This window comes from Morchella importuna (assembly GCF_003444635.1).
Source record: "Morchella importuna strain M04M26 chromosome Unknown Morimp01GS010, whole genome shotgun sequence".
Taxonomy (NCBI): Eukaryota; Fungi; Ascomycota; class Pezizomycetes; order Pezizales; family Morchellaceae; genus Morchella; species Morchella importuna.
Window position 1 is genome coordinate 222,554 of NW_025763407.1, and position 12,923 is coordinate 235,476.

Sequence of the window (12,923 nt, forward strand, 5' to 3'; positions counted from 1 at the left end):
AATTAACGCACGCATTCGGCGCCACCTGCCGCTGCGCGGCAGGCTGGGCCCCTCCTTGCTCGCGTGAGGTTGTAATTTTGGAAGAATAGAGTCGATATTGATCTTGGACGGAAGACTATTATATATCATGATGGTAGTGCTTAGGGTTTGCCATTTAAAGAAGAGTTGAAAACATGCATGTCGTCTCCCTTAAAGCACCCCAATCTTTGTCTATTGACAGCTGTAACCCGCCAGACCACAGAAACCGGAGGCATCTAACCATCCAATTGAAACCTTTCGCGATGACAGAGATACCTGACTATTCTATTTAGACGAAGCATCTGCCAATCACGATAATTTGAACTTGAAATGTCAGGGCTCAAATATCTACGATGGAATGTAGGAACTCGAGTTAACCCTGAGCCGTTTAGAGATGTGGATTATACCATGACAGAGTTGACAACAGGAAGGCTACAAGTAGTTACATTGCTTGACTTTTCTGACTTCCCAAATCCCTTCGACAGCCATTGCCCCTCTTAAGTAGAAACCTCTAGCCCGTGCGTCTCGTCTGTCCCGGAAGACTGTAGATCTCGAGGAGGTAGACAAGCGGAAAGGGACAGACTTGACTGTAGGAAGACTGTGGTGCCTGCTTGATTGTCCTCACTTCTTTCAATCCCTTCTTCACTCCTCCCCTCTCACAAGTGGCGGCATCCTGCGCGTCTCGTCTGTCCATTGGCTTTTTCATCCCCCTGTGTGGAGGAATACAAAGGGACAGACTTGACTGTAGGATGGACATGGTCTGCTGTACTTTTCTGTTCCTTCTTGCCCCTCCGCCCCCCCTTCCCGCAACGCCCCGCACGTCTCGCCTTTAGAGGCTTCCGGTTTTGATGACCGTTTTTGTCAGGTACGTGCAGTAGACGTGGAGTTGTAGGATGAGATGAATCCCTTCGCTGCCTACCTTCCTTCCTCTGCTCCCCCGCTCTACTCTACAGATAGGAACAGTAACGCGTCCATAGATCGCCCCAACACTGAAGTGAGAATATTTGGCGAGTTCAGTTCTCGCAGATAAAAAGAAGAACCCCCCCCCCCCCTTTATTCCTGCCAGCTCCTTCCAAAACACACTTTCAAAAACTAGCTTCTAAAAGCTCTACGTCGCCCTAACCTCACCCCAGAAGCTCCGAGTTACACCGGCCTCCACGAAAAGAAACTCTGTCCTATCAAACCTAAATCTTCGAACCTCTGAAAAAATGGATATCACCAGAGCCCAGTCAGAAAATAATCGTTGGAAAGTGGCGTATCGGGCATAGTTCTACCACTGCACCTCCAGTAACACAACGGCTCACACCCTCCAGAAAATCGCAGAGGAGAAAACATATTACCAAAGCACCATACCGGCTCTTGGTGCGCCCGCACCCCGTAAATTCGCCGATAGCGGGTATAGGACCTTGACCGCAAGAGTCGGTAATAAATGATGGGCGGAATACTTTACTCCTAGATGAGGCCGAGGAGAAATACCGGCTCTAGCGCGCACTGTCGACCCGGGCGTCTCAGACCCGGCCGGCCTTCTCATACAGATATATAGAGGAAGAGATACATAAGACCCTTCACTCTTACAGGTGCTGCAAATGTGTATGATAATATATGTATCTATCTATTTAGAACATTGAAATTAAAAAAAAATATGTTCTGATAATGTCCGGCCGGTTGATCATAGATTATCACACGGTGCTGTATTAGGACTAGCGGGATCTACTTTTGGGTGGTCTTTTACATGGCGGGTATTTCTATCATTTTCCAGGGAGGTCTGACTCTGCACTTTTCTCTCACTGCGTGGGATTTAAGACGCACTCTAGGTGGGATGGTTCTATTTCCGCCATGCCCTAACCTGCAATACCTATTATCAATAAAAAAAAAACTTTTCCCCATGCTCCTCTCGATAAAAAAAACCCCTGCCTCACGCCGCCGCAACCCTCTTCTCATACGCCCCCCACGCCGCCATCCTATATTTCTCCGCCTCCGTCACCGGATCCTCACTCATAATGACCCCCTCCCCACAATGACCACATCACTCCCCTTGTCGCCCACCACACTCTGCGGCGTATTATACCTCTGCCCCAGTGCATCCCCGCCACCCCCCAGTTTCACCCCGGGACTCATGACAATCCAATCCTCCCCCTCCTTCGCCCCGTCCACCTTCCCCTGCGCAATAAAGCCAACCACAAATTCCCGATCCCCCCTCGCCATCTCCACCGTCTTCTGCAAATACTCCCCACCTCCCAGGTTCCCCTCCGACGACATCTCACCGAGCATCAGCAGCCCCCTTGGCTCCCCGACCTCCTTGGCCACACTATGTAGACCGGCGATGATGCCCGGCCCGGGCACGGTGTGCGCGTTTGTGATGTGCGACCAGGACGCGATGCGGTAGACGCCGCCGCGGTACTGGTGCGCGACGGTGGAGCCGATGTCGGCGAACTTGCGGTCCTCGAAGATGAGGAAGTTGTGCTTTGTGGCGAGGGCGCTGAGCGCCGTCGTGAAGTCGGTGATGGAGGAGGGCGTGGTGAATGTGATGATGTCGATGTGCGTTTTTACGAGGCAGATTTGGGGGCCGAGTTCTGGTTGGGTGGGGTGTTAGTAGTGCTTGAGGAGGAAGGAGGTGGGGGGAGAGGTACTGTCGACGAGGGTGAGGATCTGGGAGGGGTCTGTGAGGTCGGCGGAGATGCAGAGGTTGGTCTTTTTGCTGGCCATGATGGTGAGGAGGCGGCGGCCGATCTCGGTCGGGTGCGTTTCGGCACGGGCCTCGTAGGTGCGCATTGTGTAGGACATGTTTGCGTGTGATTTGAGAACTAAGGAAGTGAGGTCGCGAGAATTGATGTCTGCAGATCTTGAGAATTGAGGATTGCGGGGTGGTGGGGCTGTCTGTGCTCCGCTAACTGTTCTGAGGTTGGCTTGCGTGGATGACTAAGTGGGGAAGAAGAAATATATGGGGGAGTGAGACATGGTGAGTCACTCGCCCCGGCCCCGAGAAGTGTCTCGACAAGATGGCAGGTGTTGTGGCTTCTTTGAGGGGCTGGCTGTCGTTTTCGTTGGCAGACCCTATGCAGCTATGTGGAGGTGCCATGGTACGGGCGAGTATAACGATAGTTATAGCCTACAGATTGTCGTACGTGATGTTACACATGAAACGTGGATTGAAAGGTTTTCAGGCTAGAGAATGCAAACCATTTTTTTAAAAATACAGATGATCGTAACTGTTCCTGGAAGAAAGAAAGGAAAATTGACAGCAGTCACTAACGGGTCCAGCACTGATGGCAACCAGAACCACCGGCAGCCCCTTGCAATCTAATTCTGATCCTTAGCTCACCACAAGGATATCACACCAAGATATTTCCTACCATACTACCGGTACTCTTATGGCCAATTTACCAGTCTAGCCCACCAAAACTAAGAGAGACCGAAGCCCTCTGCCTTAGTAGGAGATTACCTTATCCCTTAAACCGTCAGGCCGAATCCTAATGCTAGCTACTAGCTGTAGTTGGTAATTATGATCTTGTAAACGCCGTAAGTGAAAGCTATGAGCACAGCCTCGAACCCCCACTAGCGTGTGAGCATGCACACACACCGCGTTGAACTGAGAATACCTATTATTTAAGGCTAGTAGCTGGCATTGGAATTCGACCTGACGGTTTAAGGGATAAGGAGCACCGCTATAGCGAGCTTTTGCTGTAGTAGTAGAGCTGTCATAATCCAGATTATTTATTCCCATAGAGAGTCTTCCCCAATGGCATTGCGAGCGAGTGTTCAATTTCAGATAGGCTCTTCAAGTCATGAACTCTCACTCGACTAGAAAATCTGTCAATGTTCCTACCCAGCTAATCGTCCAGCCAGGAATTTCGAAGCCGAGATTGAGTATCGCCACTCGGTCTGTAGTCGATTGGCCTATTCCATCGGCCCTCGGGTCGCATGCCCATAGAAATGAACGCCCTAGACGTTCAAGGGGGCGGAACAGTACCGTTATTGCCAACCAAGGCAGAAGGATTTGATTTCATGCGGTTAAAGAGGCAGAATAGTACGTGTACTACTATCCTCCAAGTCATTAAATTCCTTTTTCAACGATGCGTTAGTTAGTCTGAATAAATTCTTCGGCGCTTCCTATAGGTTCTGTGTCCAAAGCAGCACACCGTAGACCTATTAGCAGAAGCCTGACTAGACCTGTCTTACCGGTATATCAGTGTTTGCTCTTAAGAAAGTATCTACTACATATTAGTTAGAAATAACAATGGTTTCCGTACTGGCCCTAGCCGGCCAAGCTTGCCATTCCTAGTTAAAATGTTCATTCTGAAATATTTGCAAATGTAAACTTCACAAAGCGGCGAGTGAATTGGATGCGTAGGCGTTAATTGCCGCCGCAATTAGATATGCTTTGATGTGTAAAAACTATCCCCTGACTCAATGGCAGCGGCGGCCTAAGAGATAGCCGGAGGATCTAACACGGCGCTATCAAAAAAAAAAAAAAACTAGGCCCAAAGCTCGAGCAGATAGACAAGCATGACGCTATTGCTTTGTGTGGAGACCGAACAGTCAATTAAAACCCCTGGATCTCAGCTAGCAGCAAGCTAAGACAAATTTCAGATCAATCTCGGCAAGGCTGACGTTTCCCAGAAACAAGCATTTCAAGTAATTTTTGAACAGAGCCAAAGTTCTATCATTTACTCTTCGAATTACAGACAACCAGTCGAGAAGAAGATGATTTCTCCTAGTCTCGTTCCCAGACTGTTTTGTTGTCGCACTGCGTGCAGCTGATTTCTCCTATCTGTGAGTCTTTGTATTAGCTTGTCCAGCCTTTCTTTGGCTTGATCGTTGGCCGGGGAGATAATGAAAAAAAGAAAAGGTGAGTGAAAAGGAATCGGGAGGCACGCTGATCAAAACAACACAAATTTAGCCAGCAGGCAGGAGTACAGGTGATCCGTGAAGGATAAACGGTATGTGAGGGGGTGGGGTGAGTGGGATGAAAGGAAGTATGTTCTCTTGATTTCTAGTATAGTGCGTAGGAGTGGGCGGCAATCGGATTTGGGGGGGGGGGGTATCAAGCACCGAAGATGATAGGGGAAGAATTTCTGGGGAATACAAGGACAATTGGTTGGGGCATGGAGATGAAGGACGGAGTGGATTGTGAGGTAATTTTAGGACTTAAGCTTTGCAGATGACGAGCAAGACCTTAGATGTGTAGATTAGATCTTGGCCCATCTTATCTGATAACTACACGTTTGGCCACGTACACCAGATTGTGCCCAAACTCTGTTTTTGCAGGCGGTGTACGTACTCTCCTTGGATCCACAGCAACAGCAGGGGTTCGGGCTCCAAAATATTGCGACACATGAAGTCTGTACTCAAAGCTGCACGATGTTAGTGAAGAAGATAGTCTGTACTAACTCGTGCACAGGCCAGGTAAACAAGCAACTTAACCAGTTGCAGACATGATGTGCGCCCGAGAAAGTGGGAGTACAAACCAACTTGCAAAACCTCAAAACTTCGGACTCTGCACTCGCATCCCTGGAGATAGTACATGTATGTACTCTGTCTGTAAAACCTCTCTAATGCCGCAGAACGCCAACTGTATACTTCTGTTTGGGCACTTTGTACTTTGCTGATGTTTAGTATTTCAAGACCCTTTCACGATCAAGGAAACATGAAGCCTTATTCAAAACTCAACCACACCCATCTCACCATCTTGAATCCGTGATCTCTTCTGTACTTTATAAAGATCTTCTCACTATCTCTCATTGGTCTAATCTAACGACCACAACAATCACTCAGATAATCACATACTCTCACACCTCCAAACATCAAAATGCTCTCAACAATCCCTGAACTGCTAAAGTCCCTCCGGCTGGAAGTCTTCACTCTCAATGCCGACTACGACAGATTATCCGCAGACTACTACCAGTATGTTATCCTATTCTCGAACCTCTTGCATATCATAACCTTTGATACGCGCAATGGTGAGGTCGTCATTTTCGACACCGAGGAGCATGAGGCCCTGCAGCGTCGAAAGAGCCGTCTCCTTCAGTGGATGAAGGACATAGAGCGGTTAATTCAGAATAGAAGGAAGACTATCAACTGGGCTATCACCCTATCTATCTAATGTATGGAAGATTTCTATCTCCTGACCGGCTCGTAGCTAATCTTCAATCTCTTAGCTACCACTCTCTCGATTCTCTGACCCAATGCTCATGAAACTGTTCAGCTCTGGGCTCTTGTACTAAGGATCATGTCAAGGAGTTATGGAATCGACTAGACAGTATACAGTTAAGAAATCGGTACTTCAGTTGCTGAGAAAAGCCTGAAAGCCCTTTGTTCCGAGCCAGAGGACACAGGGTATGCACAAGGAACGTATGCGTGCTAGGAATGAGGGCTGTTCCGCATACATGTATGTGTATCTATTTAGCTCGTTGCAGCTAGGAGATTGCTTTCCTGCGCTCGGAATAAAATTAGTTGTTATCAATGACTGTGCAAAGAAGAGGAAAGAAGGGAACTAGGATATGGGTGGGGGACATTGAAGGACGCTAGAGACGAGGAGTAGTTCAGGATTCTTATATACGGCACACATATCTTCATTTGTCTAGTACTCGCGAGTGGAGGAGGAGGAGAATTGGTAGTTCAGGGGATATTGCCATAACTGTAAGGTTGCATGCAATTAATGAATTAAACAAAAAAAAAAAAATGACTGTGCAAAAAAGAAAGAAAAAAATGGCATGACCGAGTGATATACCATGATCCCTTGTCCAAATCTACCTACACTTTCATTGAACTCGTCCGCAAAAGCTTCTACCATAGTCACCGTCCGTATTATTCTTTTGCTTCCTACAAGGACTGTCAACCCTCGCTTTGTAAAGTCATTCCCCACGGTGGCACAACACTTCTAGAATCCTCTAGTACACCACAACTCATCTGACCACACACCCCCCCACCGCCCAGACCGAAATCCCCAATCCCCACAAAATAGTAATAATACACAAGTAGTGTCAACCTTGAGGTGAAACCACATATCCCGCATCCATCAATCAACATATGCCGCATCACCAACCATCACTCGCCACGCTTCCCATACCCTACCCCATCCTCCTCTCATCTCTTCTGATAACAGTTATGCACATCCCACATCATCATCAAATCTACACTTCCCTTAGTGCATCGGCCAAGTTCACCATCTAAATTTGCACTTGGAGCAAAACCGGCCCGCGGTCACATGACCTCTGAGGATTTTTTTTTGGTAGCCTTGTTTTTTTTTGCGCAAGGCGGAATTAATTAATTGCGTGGTAAAAAATATGGGAGGAGCCCTTTTGGAGCTACTAGCCATAGAAGCCTTGTTTCTCGGACCCCTGTTTATATAGTAGGTCTACCGCGCGAGAGCTGGAGGTACACGTAGACTACATATATAGGTACATGTAGGTAGACTTGTGGCACAGATTTGTATATATGTACCCACAACCAAAATACTGAGGGAAACCTAGCTTCAGGCCTCCCACAACTAGCTGAGAGCTCATGAGCGCGCGAGCCGGGGTTCTTGTGGTATTATATTGCCATGTGAATCTGGGGGCCGTCCCGGTATGTATAGTAAGTTTGAGTGGATCAATGTCTCTAAAGTTGCACCCCCATGGCCAGCTTTCCGGAATGCAAATGTGAATGTGAATTGTGGGGTGAAGCTAGCGGCATTTTTTTATTTCAGAATGGGATCCTGGTTCGTGGCAGCCGTATTAATATTATACGAATTGGCGTACGGTGGGTAGTTGAGGGTTTTCAGGCCTACGCAGCAAGGCCGGCGCTTAGTTCCCATTCAACCCGTGGTTTCATATACTGGAATAGTAGTTTTTTGGAATACGTACCGTACCTAACCCGGGGAGAGAGGTCAAAGATGTCAATGATAGTGCGTACATGAATACCCTACGCAAGCTAGTACTCGCTCGTTTATCGATAACGCCCTCCATTGCGGGGCGGCTGGCGGCAACTAGCGGAGCATACCGAGTATCAGTCTTCCATGAACCTCCAAGAGTAGACAAAATCATCCAAAGATAAAAATAAAAAAAACATCCCACATTTTTAAATGACTCATCATAAGCCAGCCCACTGTTTGACAATCCGAGACCCTTCCCCTCCATTCAACAAAGAGTAAAAATAAAGAGAAAAAATGGAGTGCCTGAAGGGGAGCCGGGGTTCACATTACCACATCGAGCCTCAAACAATATCCTACTATAATTCCCGATTAGGAAACCAACCCATGTGGCACAACTGATACTGAATTCAACTTATCGCGACGTCTCTCCCCCTAAAAAAATCTGATATCGTGCGCGCGCGGTCGACCAAAGATGTATGTTTTTTGTCGTTTAGCCTCTGCCCTCCTAATTCAGAGTTAGAGGAAGAGGAGACTTTAGCGATCTTATCAAGTCCATTGACGGTGTAGTTATCTCGAGATAGACGTTAATTGATATCTCCAATCTTCCCCCTCTCTCGCGCCTTTAAGGACCCACGATCCAATGCGTCTGAAGATAAGAAGATGAGCTAGGTAGATCATGATAGATGAGCGATTAACGACCATCGTGCGAAACTCACAATGTTTCCAATTCAACTACTTGAACCGTTTTTTTCTCCCTCTCTAGCTCGCCCCATCTTATTTCAAACCCCCCCCCCCCCCCCACTAGAGCAGCTAGTAGCGGAGTGCTCCTACCTCTTGAAACCCACCCCCCTGTCGTCCAAATATATGACGTTCGATCCAGTTTGCTTTTTTTTGTTTTTAATAATTCTTTTCTGTTGCCTCATCTGGGAGACTATCTCTGTGTCTGTCTGTCTGTCGCAAATATATCATTGGATGGGGAAACGTAATAACCCAGCGAAGTGCGGGCAGACCCGCAACCCCATGTCTTATATAGCGGTACGCGGTGCGATCAGTAACAAATCCCTACTAATAAACATCGTCAGTAAACAACCAAACGCGGCACCACCACTTCCTATTTCGGTCCTTATCAACTCAAACCCTAACCCACGCCTTTACTACTGCTGCCGCAGCCCGATTCAAAACTAACGATCTTCAACTCGGGAGATAAAAGCAAAAAAACGGTCCTATGCCCACCACCCACACCACCACATCCCCCCATCACTAGTTACTGGATTCTAATCCTGGCGCAAGAGAGGAGCATGACATTAGAAACCTGCAGCGGTTTGGTAAATCACCCAAGTAGACCGACGGCTTGAAACTTGGCCGTAGAAAATCGTTACCAGTGCGGCGGTAGCAAGTATATACGCAGCTGACAGGCACAGGAGGAAGGAGGGAGGGGGAATAAACAAGGCTAAAAATCGATGTTGGGTAGTGCGATCAGGCAATGCTATCAGGCAATGCTCCCCAGGTTTCTGTGCTGGGTAGTTAGCACTCAGTCTACATAGATAGCATAATACAGTAGAGTAGCCACGCGGTATCACCAACACTTACCTGGATTCAATCTGCTATATCAGTAAGACCTCCGCCATATAACTTTCCCAACATCTAAAAAACCTCGATTTTTGCAAGAGCCAACCTAAAGGAAAAAAGACCATAGGCAGCAAATCCTCACGATGACCTCTTCAACTACAGACTCTTGGAATAACCCTCAAAGCCCTCCTCCACCACCGTCACCTGCTGTGGTAGGAGCACGCTTCCGCGACACTTCACCTACCGCTGATGCCGACTATGAAGCCCGTTTCCCCGAACTTCCAAAAATAGATGATCCAAACACAGCAAAAACTGCTACCACTGCCACGACCACTACCGCTGCTGAAAGCGCCCATCCCCAGCGCTCCGAGTCTACCTCACGGGCTTCCCACAAGAAGAAGAGGACTCGCAGCACAGGCGTCGAAGACGCAACACCACGGCCACGCCAACCCATCCCGGTTCCAAGCCAATATATGAATGTCCCATACTATCCTCCGCCTTATCAGAATAGCCCAGAATCGCATCGGGCATATCAAGGATCTGGATACTATGATAATGCGTATGGGTGTGGCAACGAAGGGTATTCACCGCACACCCAAATGAGACCGCTGCAGGCCTATCCCTTTGTATCGCCTCTACATGTAAGAGATTCCTTCTGCGGAAGCTCTTACCCGCCGCCGCCAGTACACTACCCGCACCCGCTCCCGACGCCGCCGCCGGTGATGGCATATATGAAGAAGGCCCCCAGTGAGGGGAGTGACTGCCAGCGTTACGACAACGCAACTAGACGAGGGTCGCAGAGCATGAAGGCGTGCAAGAGTGTCCAGGAAGGAGAAGTGTGCGAAAAGAGGCAGGGTGAGGGTGATGTTTCATCCAACATCTATCTTGAGGAGAAGAAATGTAGCACACAGATGTTGTCATCAACACCGTACTACGCAACACCGCCTCCATCACCTACCTTCAGGGTACCTACTGGTTATCCCTTCCTCGCAGAGACTCTGTCTACAACTCCATCTCTTCAACTATACCGCCGCTTCTCAAAGCTGAATCATCTTGTGCTTCTGCATCTCCAGGATGAGATATCAGAGCTTGAATCTGTCCTTTCTGAGCTCGATGAGCAGGAGTATATTCACAACAACGGTGCGAGCCTACGTGCAAGACGCGGCATGGGAAGTGACAGTAGGAGGCTTCAGGTTATGGGCGCTATTGCATTCAAGTTACAGCAGTATAGTAAGTCAGCCTTTATCACTACACAAATGGGGCAAGGAGGTTGCTGACTGGGAATAGACAAAGCGCTGAAGGGGTATAGAGAAATGACAGATGCCCTCTCACCGATAGAGAAAGGAGATCTGGAAGTCTACAAGGCATGGATGATAAAGCGACGACCACTTGTAGAAGCTGAAGGGAGAGTATTGGGTGATCATCCAGAAGACCTAGCAAGGTTACATCGGAGGCCCAGAAAATCTGAGGTAGATTCTCCGTCCCCCACTTGTAAGATCACTCTTAATAACCCGTGGCTTCTAGGTTGAGTTTTCCCCCGCGTTGAAGGTGGGCTTAACAATGCTGTCATGCGGGATCGCCGGGGTAGCAAGTTTAAGAGTTTCGCGGGCTGCGGATGTACCCTTGGCTTTGGCGGCTGGAATGTGAGTGTCCCATAATTGGTTTTTTCCCCAAGCACGAGTAAGCTGACTTGGAATAGGACTGGTGGTGCAGCGGCTATGATGTGGGCGTTTTTCTAGTGTTAGGTGGTTAGTGTGATTTTGGGAACGGGCGTACTTGAGCATCTTGCATACTCATAGTTTGGGAGTCACGGCGTTCATATATGCTCAATAAATTTCATTTGTATATCGTATAATAACGAGTTGATTTCGGCCTTGAGTACACATCAGCGAAGAGAAGAACGGTGATAATATATGTAGCCTACAGTGGTACGCAAGGGCCGTGAACCCAGCCCACAGGCCGTCGTGGTATAGGTATACTAGAAGATCTTACACTTGAAACACTACATGTAGTACTGTAAAGCAGTACGTGTTCCAATTATGGCTGTAATAATTACGACCAAGCTATTGGAAGGAAGAAGAGACGATAACGATGTTGATAGGACTATTATAGTTTCTAGCTTTATACTTGTCACGCCACCTATCCCTCGCCATAAGTCCACAGTTGTAGTATACGTAGCTGACAGTCACGTATCCCATATACGACTGTGCTGAGAACTGGGGGTTGCGGCGGTTTCGAGTTGGTGACCGTCACTAGCGCCCGGTCCAACCGCTACCGCCAGCGGATGGGTTGTCCATGTATGTACCCATCGATTACATAATACCGGCCGATGAAACACGAATGAGGGAGAAGGGAGTAGCAGGAGATACATGTAGGATGATAATAAAAGAAGGGGCTAGAAAACAGACGTTAACAGACGATTGCGTAATCTTCTCGAGGAGGTGATATCCGGGATAGAGGGATGCACCCAGGCGCGAAAAAGTGCGGGGAGGCCTGCGGGGGCGGCATTCGTTCGCCAGCTGTCTGCCCGATTTCTCTTGCCGTGTCCGCATGTAACCGCCACCCGGGCCATATAGTGGTAGATGATACGGTGTAGCAGACATAAATGTTTTTGGCCTTCGGAATTGCATTACAGGAGCATTTGTAAACACAGCCATATGTTGGAATCTACAATATGAGGTTTTGATAAATGCGAGTGATGATCTATAATGCAACCTCAAAAGTATCTTCCCACCGGCTTCAACGTAAAACCTCAAAGGGATTGCGGGTAAGGTTGAGATGTGTCTATATTAAGATAAGCAGCATATATATATCAGTATAGATAGCACAGTAAGGCATGAGACTACACGTAGCCAGCTTGCCCCACTCGAGCTCGACCACCGCTCTATCAACCCTCCCACTATCATCATATACAGTGATAGTCCGTCATCACCATCAATCCCCTTTACAGCATTTTTCATAATATTAGGCCCAGGCGAGCATCGTAACACATGGTGCGAATCTCTAGGCTATTGCCTCCCTAGGTAACTCCCACAGCTTCATTGACAATCCTGCCGAACTGGGCTATATAAGCGGGTATCTCGAGTTGCCCAATAGAGCAATCGTGCTTAACTTTGGAAGAATCGTTAATCCATGTGTTATGTTCAACTAGGCCTAGTATTATGAAACTGCTGCAAAGGTTTGGCCCATTAAATCTCTACAGCTAGCTGGAAATACCGAACCTCCTAATGGCCTAGCGGTATTGGCGACGGATCCCATGGTAGTTTAATCGGGAGGCCCCCGGTTAGGCTAACATCTCGGCAAGCGAGTTTATAAAATTGAGTTTATAAAATCGACTTGGGTCACTTGGTATTTTTGTTTTTGTACGTACTCTCTGGAGTTTAGGATTGATCCTTTTTTATTTCTTGTACTTTAAACCATCAGTGACAGAAAGCCTTCCATGAGGGGGAGGGGGGGGGGGCGCGGGAAACTTCGACCCCGTCCC

General features: G+C 48.0%; 5 protein-coding genes across 5 annotated transcripts; 2 read left to right on the forward strand and 3 right to left on the reverse strand.

Moving 5' to 3' along the window:
- Positions 1–2,013: 2,013 nt before the first annotated feature.
- On the reverse strand, positions 2,014–2,802 carry LAJ45_04154 (uncharacterized protein; the record flags this gene model as incomplete). The annotated part of the gene is made up of 2 exons (XM_046113735.1): positions 2,014–2,591; positions 2,649–2,802. The coding sequence occupies 2 exons, from the start codon at positions 2,800–2,802 to the stop codon at positions 2,014–2,016; spliced, it is 732 nt and encodes a 243-aa protein (XP_045972837.1).
- Positions 2,803–5,353: 2,551 nt separating this feature from the next.
- Positions 5,354–5,847, forward strand: LAJ45_04155 (uncharacterized protein; the record flags this gene model as incomplete). The annotated part of the gene is made up of 5 exons (XM_046113736.1): positions 5,354–5,358; positions 5,420–5,424; positions 5,474–5,544; positions 5,644–5,727; positions 5,794–5,847. 5 exons carry the CDS (start codon positions 5,354–5,356, stop codon positions 5,845–5,847), a joined length of 219 nt encoding a protein of 72 aa, XP_045972838.1.
- Positions 5,848–7,696: 1,849 nt separating this feature from the next.
- LAJ45_04156 (uncharacterized protein) lies at positions 7,697–8,135 on the reverse strand (the record flags this gene model as incomplete). Its single annotated transcript, XM_046113737.1, has 4 exons — positions 7,697–7,782; positions 7,863–7,867; positions 7,920–7,984; positions 8,073–8,135. 4 exons carry the CDS (start codon positions 8,133–8,135, stop codon positions 7,697–7,699), a joined length of 219 nt encoding a protein of 72 aa, XP_045972839.1.
- On the reverse strand, positions 7,777–8,793 carry LAJ45_04157 (uncharacterized protein; the record flags this gene model as incomplete). Its single annotated transcript, XM_046113738.1, has 6 exons — positions 7,777–7,782; positions 7,863–7,984; positions 8,201–8,226; positions 8,505–8,516; positions 8,587–8,643; positions 8,702–8,793. 6 exons carry the CDS (start codon positions 8,791–8,793, stop codon positions 7,777–7,779), a joined length of 315 nt encoding a protein of 104 aa, XP_045972840.1.
- Positions 8,794–9,353: 560 nt separating this feature from the next.
- Positions 9,354–11,178, forward strand: LAJ45_04158 (uncharacterized protein; the record flags this gene model as incomplete). The annotated part of the gene is made up of 6 exons (XM_046113739.1): positions 9,354–9,377; positions 9,437–9,482; positions 9,560–10,669; positions 10,727–10,908; positions 10,964–11,082; positions 11,139–11,178. The coding sequence occupies 6 exons, from the start codon at positions 9,354–9,356 to the stop codon at positions 11,176–11,178; spliced, it is 1,521 nt and encodes a 506-aa protein (XP_045972841.1).
- Between the last annotated feature and the right edge of the window lie 1,745 nt (positions 11,179–12,923).